This window comes from Ylistrum balloti, unplaced genomic scaffold (assembly GCF_031769215.1).
Source record: "Ylistrum balloti isolate Yb309-2 unplaced genomic scaffold, AGI_CSIRO_Ybal_v1 Utg369926, whole genome shotgun sequence".
NCBI classification, from domain to species: Eukaryota; Metazoa; Mollusca; class Bivalvia; order Pectinida; family Pectinidae; genus Ylistrum; species Ylistrum balloti.
In genome coordinates this window covers 900,732-913,577 of record NW_026782041.1, presented here as the reverse complement: position 1 = coordinate 913,577, position 12,846 = coordinate 900,732, and the positions used below count along the sequence as shown (strand labels likewise).

The window sequence follows — 12,846 nt, the reverse complement described above, 5'->3', positions numbered from 1 at the left end:
TTTTTCGAAAATTTACTTCCCATTTAATACTATTGAAAATTATTAAAATACTGAAATATGTAGCTGAAAACAAAAATGAAACTAAAATAAGAATGATTTAGAGTAGCATAAAATTTTGACGGAAACAGCCGGGGTGCTCACTGTTGCTGGACCCTGAAAGAAGACGGCGGCTGAAAGAAGACGGCGGGTAATTTATGTAGGTAAGTATCTCTCTCTCTATAGATATATAAGCTGAATTTAAAGTCAATACTTATACTGAACTAGCAATTGCATTTTTTGCAACAATTCATTTGAAATGAGCCATCGCATGTATTGCATTTAGGCTCGACGGCGACGCGCAAGCTGGGCACTGCCGCCATGGCACCTTTTTTTTTCAAAATATTTTCAAGACTTTTCCTTTGAAGCAGTATGCATTTGAAAAATGTTGTGTAAGCATCTAGCATATTTTTGTTGCTTCCGTAAAGTATTTCATTATTTTGAAATGGATTTATTTTTGAATGATCGTTTCATAATGGTCTCATCGCAGTCATTTCTGTCAGTGGCCCAACAGATCGGAAATTAAACAGAAAAAAACTTATCCGTAATATTGTACTGTACTACTTACGCTACCGTGAATAGATCTAGGATACTATCTGTGTAATATATCGATTTTACTTTAAAATATCGGTCACTGTCCGTGCTATTGTAGATCTAGCTCTTTCAAATTCCTGATCGGAGATAATTTATAAGTACCCCAAATCCAGGGTATGAAATCGTACGGGAACTCTACAGCTATGCCAGTTGTAAGGTTTACATGTGAAGTTAATATGTATAGTTTTAGCTTAAATCTAGTTTTTGTCTTTCTGACATGATGTCTCGTTGATTCTGTTGAAGAGTGATGCATGTGAACGATTACAATATGAAGATTGGGAATAATGAAGATGTCAATTAACATCTGAATCCCGGAAAGTGTTTTAATAACGATTAGGATAAACCTATCAAAGTGTTAGGTCCCAGTGTGAATGTGTAAGGTGTAAGGTCCCAGTGTGAATGTGTAAAGTGTAATTGGTACAATTCTTATTATGCCTGACCGTTAGTACAACAATAAGATGTCAATAATCAATGAAATTGATTAATTAAGAGGACATTTTCTTAGTACAGTTAACCAGGCTTTGTAGTGGTTTGTTCAGAACTGTAATTCTGGTTAAGTAACCATTAATTATGTCCTTTCAGCTACAATGACATACATTTTTGAAATACCTCTACTGTAGCTAAATGAGGCATTTGTAATAGACAGCTAAAGTTAATTTTAGGATCAGTTAGGACAGCTACTGTTTGGGTTCAATTACATGATGATGTGATTAATTAAATTACAATTACATTATGAAAATGGCATTGCCATTACATGACGGTCCAATGTAATTAATTTAATTAAATTACACATTACTTTTCAAGTCAAAATGATTTTTGAAATACAAACGTCAAAATAAATTATCATACTGCACAAATTTATCACACAAATTTAACTTTATGATTCAATCTCTGTATGACCATGGTCAAGATATTATTATTTTGCTAGCTGTCCATCGCTTTATAATTTGACAGTCTTGAACGTCAAAATAATTAATTGCAATATATTTAATATAGACTCCTATTGGGAAGTTCAAGACTATAAGCTTATACAGAAGTGTATATTTCTTGCACATAATCATAGCAATAAAGAAATATTGTTATTTATTTCCCTTACTCTCTTTCAGCAGGTGGATGTCCCTGAACAAATGAAATCTGGATTTGTAGAAGGTATCTGTATTGATTTTTCTAACTTGGAATTGGCCATTGTGACCAACAATGAATTTGAGGACCTTATGTTGGAGAAAAATGTCCTTCTTTCTGGCCTCCAATTAGATGTTGAAGATGATTAATCACTTGAGGAGATGCTAACAACCATCTTGCCTTTTAAGGTCACAGTACTCTCTAAAGGCGGCAATATATTTACCATCACAAAAGAAGAATCAACAAATCGAGGAAACTAAGCAAATGTGGAAAAGATCATTGTATACTGCATTTGTAGTAAATTTGTATACAATCTTCAATTTACTTGAGTAGAAAGATTCACTAGTTATACCAAGTTTGTGTAGAAAGGATCACTGTATACTGAGTTTGTAGTGTACATATAAAGGTTTACTTATTTATTTTTTATGAGTTAAGTGTATACAATATATATATATAAAAAAAACTTTTTGTAGAAAAGATCACCGCATACTGAGTTTGTTGTTTACAAATGTGTAGAAAAGATCGCTGTATACCAAGTTTATAGTTTACAATTGTCTAGAAAAATCACTGTATACTGAACATAATACGACTTCATTTAAACTTAGGAATGTATTTTTTTTTTTATTTGTCTTAAAAGTCTACCTACAACAATTTTGTGTATGCAATCTTGTACTAGGATATTGACCTGACAAGATTGCATTGCTGATCAAAGCATGGAAAGAATACTGTATCTAAAAACTGAATAAAACAAGATATAAGCATCTTTATCATGTTTTTATTATTATTATTATCATTATTATTATTTTTCCATGATGTCTGTCCACATGGAATTTGTAAGCACTCTTGTGCATTCTTATACCACCAAAAGGGTGGGTAAATCGAATCAAGTTGTCTATCTGTCCATCCATCTGTTTGTCTGTCTGTAGACACATCTTGTCTGGACAACTCCAATGAAACTTTACAGTAATATTGGGGACAATGTGTAGATGTGCATGCACCATTTTCCCTCGAAATATTGATTGCCATGGCATCTGGTCAATATAGACAGGTTTTGCATGTCGGTCAACTTCTAAACCTGTGGCCCAATTTCAACAAAACTTCGCAGGAATGTTAGGGAACATGTGCACATGCCGTTGTGTTTCAGATGATGTTTCTGTGCAAAAGGTCACCATGGGGAGATAACTAAGGCTGTGGATGTTGGGGGTATTAGTTATCATTTGGATTACAGTTTCAGTTATCCCTGGGCAATGTGGAGAGGATATAGTAATGATTTTGAGGATTAAATGTAGAGGTCACAGTGCTTGCATAAGAACTATATGATTACCTTGTAAACGCATTGAGACTAAGACAGTTAGTATACCTTAATCAAATTTGGAACATGTATCCCTTATGAGGAGAAGTCGGTTTCTTTAGAAATTCAGGGTCAGATGTCAAAGATCAAGGTCACAGTCAAAAAACGGATAGTTGCATGGGGTGTTTTCCTTTGCATTACCCTCGTTTTTCTATCAAATTTCACAACCTAAAAGATATTCACATCTTGCAAATTTCAAGGTTCAAGGTCACTGTAAGGATGTTAAAAAAGGATAATACAAGAGGAATAAAATATCTTGCGACAAGTTTTAGAGAACAAAAAATATATAAACATGTCAACAGAATTGTAGAACCAGCAAAACAAGTGTAAAATTGAAAAAAAGACAATATCTACTTGAAGATTCCCTGAAAAAGTACAGGAGAATAAGACCAGGTGTTCCGGAAGAATAGGCATCTTCTATTTTAAGCTATGGTGACAAATCATGTTTGTTTTAGAAAATTGGCACTCTTATGCAGTCATTTACAAACAATCTGGAAAATGAAGCTGTCCAATATTTGTATGTAGCATGTTATTTGCATGATGGTCTAACTAATGGTCTTAAACCAACAAGATACGCAGTCTTTAAAGTGATAATATGGTGTCCAAGATCAACATTCCCTACAATGTATCCAAAGAAATGGACAACTTCAATATCATTGCATCTTGGAGCCTACTTGGGACATGTATTACATAAGTAATACTACTATGCTTTTTATTTTTTATATCTGCTGGTCATTTTTTATGGGCTGCAATGATTTACTGCTTGCATATAGTTGGTTTCAGTATATAGCAAGCTAATAACAAAGAATTTATTTTTTAATGGTCATAGCAGACCAGTACTTTCAGTACTTTGATTACTGAATTAATTGAAAACTTCTTCAGTGACTCGCTTCCCCAACATAAGTTTTACGTAATATATTGCGCACTTTTTCAGTGACAAACTTCCTCTATTTAAGTTTTACTGAATTACTGCATATAACTTCTGACTAACTAAAGTTTTACCGAATTCATGGCACAATACTTCGGTAACTAACATCCCAGATTGAAGTTTTACTGAATTCTTTACTTTCGCTTTTCAAAGAAGAGAATAAACTTCTAATACAATTTAGTATTATATACATTAGTATCAAAAAATCAAATAAAACTGCACTTAACAGTTCTTGTGTCATTCTAGGACTCGTCAGTGATGCTAAGGCTGTATTCTTTTAATCATAGGCGACGATTGAGGAAATACAAAAAAGTGATCGAAAATATCACTTAAAATCCAGATGGGGACCTGCACTAACCTCATAAACGATCAATTTAGTAATTTTGGAATTATGATAATTTCAGAAGAACATCAAGTACATGTGTATATTGTGAACTGGGCTACGACTTGAATATATTCAAACAAGACAAGCAGGGCACGACAAAATCCACAGACTCAAAGTCTACAAGCAGAGTCAACCACCCTATCTCAAAGATTGTACAAAACACATACAATCGAATCGTACCTTATAACACAATTTAGAATTAGGTAGTCTCAAATAAGTAATTAGACTGCGTCATACAGACTCATAACTGATGCAAAGGATTCGGTTTTCGAAACCTAGGAGACGACCGAGGAAATCTGAAGTAATCGAGAAAAGATATTTGGGTTTGATGATTTTAAGTTGTAAGTAACTCTTTAAGTCTGCCTTTTTCAGAAGCCAACAATCTACAAAGTTTCCGATCATCCTGTGGTCTTCCACTTCTCGGCAAGTTTTCTACATACCTTGTTGACTATACCGCCTGAATAATTTCTTATTGTTCTTCAATTTTCCCTGTTTATTTAGCTGGAGTATAACTGAAATAGCCTTGCACAGATAGATGAATGAAGTTTTTTTTTCACCCTCGGGGTCAGATGTTCTCCACCTGGCGCCATCTTGCTAGCAGACGATATTTTCAGATTTACCTTGACTCGTGTTAACCGATATATGACAGAAATTTGATGTGATGTACGTGATTAAAATTGAGGTTACTATTCTGCAAGCAAAAACTTCTATAAAAATATTTTGGAACTTTTAATAAAGCACACATGACAATGAAAGAGTAATCACGTTGAAATCAAAACATACATCTTTCGGTCGTGATAACAGTGACTAGAATGAGAGAAAGGTACCTAAATGTATGTATAACGTGAAACTGGATGCCTCGTTCACTACACACTGTTTATACATTAATATGTGGTATGATTCTGTCTGATGTACGTCAACAGAGGTCTCAATCAACAGAAGTTTAGTAACGGGTTAGCCATGTAGATGTGCATGGTAGACAGACGCGGGATATTCAGCAGACACTGGGGTACTGGATTCATAAAGGTCTGAAAGACACAATCATTCATGTAAATTAGCATACTTGGCAAATAGAAATGTGACAGAGTATGTAGAAACTATTAGGTAGATTCTGAGCCGTGCTGCTGTTTCCGATCTCTGAGCGACAGGGAAAACAATGACTATGATATATTTTGTAAAAACCTTTCTATAAATCGGTGAGCGACATACCTGTATGACATCGTGTGGAGGATGTTCCATCCTTGGCGATGTCATGTCCATACCGATAGCCCAGCCAAATGCGTTCAGTCTACCACGATTATACAGTAGGAAGACTGGGAAGAAATCGTCACATGGCATGTCGGATTCAACGTCATACCAGTAATGTACACCTATAAAAGATCGACCCATGAATTAAGAATATGTGTGATGGATATAAAGCTTGTAATTACAGAACCTCTTCCTATTTTAAAAGTTGCGAGAAGGAGGGTCATGAACCCTTCAACGACCTTGAATTGCTGAATTGAAAGCGATTTGGGTATTTCTATTACTTGCTGATCATTAGAATCTTTAGAAAAAAATAATGGTAATCGGATTTGGTGCCATTGTTCTGCAGATGTAAGAATCAATTGATATTCTAATGCATTTCGATCTATATTTATTAACGTTTATTAATAACATTGCATACGATATATAAAAGACATACCCATGCTGAAAAAACAATGTCCCCTTGTCCACTTCGTGGAAGCGAGTCCCGATTCGTTCATTGGGATTTCCAGAGAGTTGGCAACGGGGTTGGTGCCATTTTGGATGTAGAGAGTGTTGCCAGTGCCATTAGCTGCGAAGTTTTCTGCAGTCCTTCCATTGCTACAGATGGTTGCTAAAAATGATACCTACACAACTACTCTTTTTATATAACTTTCAGGTGCGGTATATTGTGCTTAAAACATAAATACTCATACTGATTTTTGAAAATGATTCATGAGAAACGGCAAACCTCTGGGACTGCAGTCTATTGGTTACGTCTATAATTTGAAGTCTCCACACACATAAGCGAGTAGTACATTTTGATGCCAATTTAGAATAAGATACACTATAGCCAAGCCATGCTTAACTGCATCACACTGCTGCTTATCTTTGTGTTTCATATACTGAGAGGAAAACGAATTAGGAATTTCCAGGTCAACTACGGGAAATAGAAAAGGGTTTTAGAATGTAAGTATGGTGTAACTGGAAGATAGTTGACCACTCTGTCATCTACGAGAATTTCATTCGTGTACGTTAAGTAAACCTTTCAGATTTGACGTTCATTCAAGAGTACCCCACTCAAAATGAAGTGCGTTCTGGACCTATCAATATCGTGTGTGCCCCCGCGAGCTGCAGTAACTGCACGAACTGTTTTGTGCATTGAATTGATCGGGGTATTAACCCTCCTCATTGGTATACGATTCCATTCCTCATCCAGCTCCAACTCCAACTGAGCGACATTGATTGGAGGATTCGACTTACGTCTTATCCTTTCCAACTCGTCCCATACATGTTCTATTGGGGAGAGGTCAGGGCTGTATGGGGGCCAGTCTAGGGTGGGGACACTGTTTGCTGCGAGATAACCACGGCAAACCCTCGCTACATGCGGCCGGGCGTTGTCCTGCTGAAACGTCAGTTGATGCTGCTGCACTAGAGGAACAACATGTGGCGCTAGGACTTGATCTCTATAGCGGACGGCCGTGAGATTTCCCTGAATAACGACCAGAAGAGTCTTGATACCATGCGCAATCCCTCCTCATACCATGACCGATCCTCCTCCAAAGCGGCCATTCTCTATCACGCAAGCATCTGTATAACGCTCGTGGGTACGTCTTTATTCACGACGTCGGCCGTCTTCCCGGTAAAGCGTAAACCTGGACTCATCTGAGAACAGAACCCTTCTCCAACGTTGCATTTGGAAGCGTCTCACGGAATTTGCATCCAGCCATTGCATTCGTCTGGCACGTCGCCGCGCATTAAGCTGTGGTCCAGCATATAGCCGTCGCGGTCTCAGACCGAAAGCACGCAGTCGTGTACGCAATGTCTTTGGATCAATTGGAACATGATGACGTCCAATTGTGTCCATTGCTGTTTACGTGGCCGTCAGAAAGCGATTGTGTAGGTGCGAAAGTCGCATTGCCCTATCCCGCCGACGCGTCGTCACACGAGGGCGACCTGATTTTGCGGGGTACCTTGCATAAGAAGTGCAATGACACGACCCCTGTCAACTTCGGACAGTCGTGGCATTTTTTACGGTGAACTGTTTATGCTTAAAATGTGGTAAATCAAGACGGATATGTCTGAAGATTCGCACGCACAGATTTTGAACCAATCCTTTATACTGGGTTAGAGATATCGTGCTTTTGTCTCTTATTCTTTTGTACAAGCGGCGTGCGGTTTAGTTATGCATCAGTGATTTTAATACGGTACCATAGGGACCTAACTCAAATGCACACATTTGTCAAGTTTCAAGGGTGTACGTCAAGGATACAATTCACAATATTACCTTTCTGCTAACTGTGTTTCTTTTTCCTCTCAGTATATAAGGATTATGATATCTTCGACGATGCAGGTATAACGAATTTAGAAAAAAAAAAAAAAAAACATAGCCACGAATTTTCATGAAACATAGACAACATACGTTATCTACATTGTTAGAACAGCGATGGGTTCAATCTAGTACAGTAGGCGGCGCCACTTGTGACTTGACGTCAATGTCAATAAAACAGATCTATGGGAAAATAGCTCGATTTTATTTACTTCTTCCAAATATGTTACATTATGAAACAATACATCTAGATGTATTACATGCCTCTTCACATTAAATACATTTTATAAATTTATGGATATAATGAAACACCATGCATTTCCGTACATATAACGTAATTTCAGAGTTGTAAATGCAAACATTGGTATTGGTAGGCGTCATCTAGAGACGCGAGTATAAATATTAGTCAAAACCATATAATGAGTGTGCACCTAAGATTTATTTTTTATGTTTACCTGGGTTGGTGAAATAGGCTGTCAAGAAATACATGTCGCCCACTTGTACGAATGTTTGGTTGACTTGCTTGGCAGGAGGAAACTCAGCACCGTCGACATGAGGCACCTATTATCAACGAAAACCTTAATAACTTGTGAAGCTGTATACAATATTTATTCAATTATTACAAGAGTGGATCTCAAATCCTTTTAAAAGAACAAATGTAAGACCTGCAAGTTGTAATCAGATATAATCAGACATTTGATATGCCACAGGCATTTGCGAATTTACTATGGTCATGAGGTAGTAGTATAATTTATTTTATAATTTCATTGATATTTAAGTAATACTTTATTATATGCAGGTTTATGATGTCAGATTATCGTCCAAACATTTGTCCTGATACAAATATAACGAGGCTATCATTTAAAGTGATAACGTAAATTATGATACAATATTGGGTAGTGTTCAACAATTATACCCATCAGTAAATACAAAGAATGCTGATAACGTTATTTGCACTACAGTGCATTCAGTGCGGATTCCATGCTATTCTAACTATACTTACGCCAATCTGGATCCCAGCGATGTATCCGTTGACTCCGTACAGAAGGACGACTGAATAGTCTCTTCCCTTCACAAATCTGTTCCCCTTGAAACTGTTCATGTCTTCAAAATCAAATAAGAACGGTTATAGATTGTTACATTTGATTTTCTTTTATTACACTTGATCATTCAATTTTTTCTTTTCTTTTTCAAAATCATGATCAATGATTTCATTCAAGTGATCTGTTTCATTAAATAAGCCATGGATCAACCCTATTGAATAAATACCTGTTAATATGTGTAGGTTATCGGATATACCAAGTAAAATACTCCAACCGTACCCGGAAACACCGACTCGTCAAAATCATCCCTTCTTGTATCCAACTCTAAGCTCGAGTTTGACAATAGTGTTTGTAATTTGACTGAATCAAACGTATTAATTATTCTTTTAATAGGATAAACCTTGCGCTAAATAAAATTTCTCAAATTTAGACCAACTTTGGTTCATAAAGCCAAAACTAATTTTTGTAAGTTAAAGATATCTCTCTCTCTCTCTCTCTCTCTCTCTCTCTCTCTCTCTCTCTCTCTCTCTCTCTCTCTCTCTCTCTCTCTCTCTCTCTCTATATATATATATATATATATATAGTTACGTACTGTTTATTGCAGTTGCAGAGAGAGCGATGTTATGAATCTATGGCGCAAGGTGTTTTCGTACACTTGAATTTATAGCATATTTCTATAATCTATATGCATTTACTTCCCTCTTTGGAACGAATTTTGGAGGATTTCTATATTTGAACTGAACTTGCTACGGCTATTGTAATAGAATCATGTACGGATAGCACAGAAGAGTTCCAATACTTTTGAGTAACATTAGCACCGGTGCAACATTGTAGACTTTATGGAAATATGTTATTATTACATCAAACTATCTTAATTCCACTTTTCACTTGAATGATTTCAACGATAAATTGACAAATACCTCATTTTCATGCAGATATTGCCGTAACATCGCCTCATCGCTTGGTTAAATCATTCTTTTTAAATCGAATCTTGAAAAACAATCAGACAGGCAGTACTTATTGAATGGTTAACCCATACTCTTTCTGGTAATATGAATATTTTATCATATGATGTCATTTAGTGGTTGCATCTTGCGAAAATCGATGTTAGTGTTGTTCGATATCCGTGTCACGTGACTTAAAGTAAAGTGCATATGAAATCAAAACGTCTCAACTATATCAGTGCGATGAAACCTGTACCGGATAGGGAATGACGAAGGCTATGAAGTAGAAGTAAACAGGTTAAATACTGAAAAGCCATATTAATGTCGATGTGTTATCCTGGTACTTTTTCTAGAATCTCGCTGTAGATTTGTCTTGCCATAGTTTTGTCTTGTTTTATTGAATTCAAGTTTGCTTATGATGATGTTTGTAAGTTTACAGTAGATGTTTGTATGGTGAAACTATTTTGATGGTTTTGCTTCACAATGATTAGATCAAAGAAGATGTGGGTCGACCATTTTGAACCCTTTTTAATGAATTAGAAAAATGAATAAGAAAATAGAAAAACAGATGTCTGGACAGATAACTATAGCTATAATTATAAGACACTCTAATTATTGTTTCACGTATTCTGAACTGTGTCAGGGAACTCGGGTTATTTCTTCCTCAAATGACGAAAATATATGTCACAATATGACAAAGTTTTGTCTGGTTCTTAATACAAAGACCTAAATTGAACATAATCTTTGAAATATTCAGACAAAGAAGTTTAATAATATTTTCTATACCCGCAATTACCTTCGCAACCTGATATCTTGTTGTATCCTTCATTAAAAGCATCGTAGGTGGTCCTTGGCATTGAAGTAAAAGCGTAAGGTCCGATCGGGAATGGGGACCACGTCACTATAGATGCAATGATAAATAAATAGAAAAGCAACAAGGATACAATATACATTGATATATTGAACCAATCGGTAATATATTCTGATAATTGATTAACATTTTGAACCAAACGGTTAATACCTAAAGCCAATCGGTTAATAGATATTGAGACAATCAATTAATATCTTGAACCAATCTCTTACTTTCGAAAGTCAATCAGCTAATATCTTAAAACATTCGTTATGATACACTAATAAAACAAATGAATCAATATGAAGACTTTTTATCAAATTTTCAAAAATAAACAAAACAAATAGTGAACAGTCCAATCTCTTGTGTTAAGTTTCAAGAATGGTTGAAAAGTATCTGAGTTGTTGTGCAGACAGAATTATACACATGTTTCTGGGCTAGGTATTTTTCATTTTACAGAACCTCTTACTTAGCTCGTACATTAGTTTGACATCAGATCATTTGTATTTTCTTTGTTACTTTCTTGTTAGTATATCAGTTATTTGTCTTTTAGAATATATATACAGAACCTATCACTCCTACTCTCATGTCAACAAGATTTTAATATTTAGCATCGAACGTTGGTCACGGTCAATAGATCAACAGTCGAATGGTGCTGGGTTGAATATACACGACAGAACTTTCTTTTGTTAATTCGTTTAGTAATAAGCACGGCAAGCTAAGATTGTGATTTACACGAATGTCTGGGGTAACCTGCCTGTAGATATGTGAACTAATTATTCAGGACAGGACTTCCTTTTTTTGATTTGTTAAAGAGGCATAGGTTAAATGGAGGTATACATGATTGTAAAATTTGTAAAATTACCTGTCAGTAGACGTATGGTCTAATAGTATTTATTATGTTGCTCGGTTGTATATACAGATATCTCATTTGTTAACTTGTTTAAGCAGAATAGACAAGAAAATGATATTTGTCTAATTAGTTGCCTAGTAATATACAGAACAGAATATGCTCGGTCAATATAAAAGGCTTCAGACAGATCCATCAACTAAGTTTAATCAAACAGGCTAAAACGTACGTTAATTATCCTGACTAGCATAAGAAACCCATTAATTTAATATACAAGAGCAGTGAGCTTAAATTTAGCAATGTCCCTACGTACACAGGACCTCAATCTTGTGTTATATAAATACAATATACAAGTAAGTTTGGATACGTCATTGAAGCGAGTTAATGTCTACAAAACACAGATACGGTCTTCAAATAGCAACATTCTATTCCTTCCGAACACACAGGGGCGACAGTAGCTACATATTTAACGTTTGTGACATATCATAGCATTTTAATGTGTGAACGTATTCTAGCTTACTTAATAGGCAGCGTTCTATCTACATATTTGAATAGTTTAGCATTGTAGAGAATGATTAGCATTTACGACAGGTTAATGCAAGATTACGTTTTTTTAATTCTTCTACACATATTTCACTATATACGGATTCTAGTTTTTTTGTGGATTTTCCATTTTACCTATCATGACAAGAGCAAAAATTCCAATAACGTATAATATTCAATATCTGAACAAGTTCTAGTGCCGTATAGCAATGACTCGGAAGTGGGAAGATATTGTCTAATGAAAAGCTAATTATGACATGCTAACAATTAAATAAATCTTAGCCATATTCCTTAATTATATAGTACTCTAAATCAATGGCAAATTTGTCAATACTGTATAAAATATTTTCAGATACAAAGGGAAAATGAATGAAAGCAATACTGACCTCGGAGGCTGTTCCACTCTGGCGCTGTAAAAATAGGTATCTTAATGTAAACAAACTATATATCACATATTGATACGAATACGAAAGTCTACAAATATGTAATTTCTCAAAAGTTCTTTGAATCACATAGCAACATCACTTACTATTATATCGTGAAAACAAAAATCCATCGCTGACTGAGATAACATTACACAAAGCAAAGAACAAGATAGCCTTCATCATTACAGTTGCCAGATACATGTATTCAGATGTCAGTCTTGT

The 12,846-nt window shown here is 35.4% G+C and overlaps 1 protein-coding gene across 1 annotated transcript; it reads right to left on the bottom strand.

The window, feature by feature from the left end:
- Nucleotides 1-5,130: 5,130 nt before the first annotated feature.
- On the bottom strand, nucleotides 5,131-12,846 carry LOC132546979 (uncharacterized). Its single transcript, XM_060210715.1, has 8 exons — nucleotides 12,729-12,846; nucleotides 12,586-12,609; nucleotides 10,753-10,857; nucleotides 8,973-9,073; nucleotides 8,425-8,530; nucleotides 6,101-6,274; nucleotides 5,626-5,786; nucleotides 5,131-5,444 (listed from the first exon to the last, which is right to left on the bottom strand). The coding sequence occupies exons 1-8, from the start codon at nucleotides 12,823-12,825 to the stop codon at nucleotides 5,349-5,351; spliced, it is 864 nt and encodes a 287-aa protein (XP_060066698.1). The 5' UTR covers nucleotides 12,826-12,846; the 3' UTR covers nucleotides 5,131-5,348.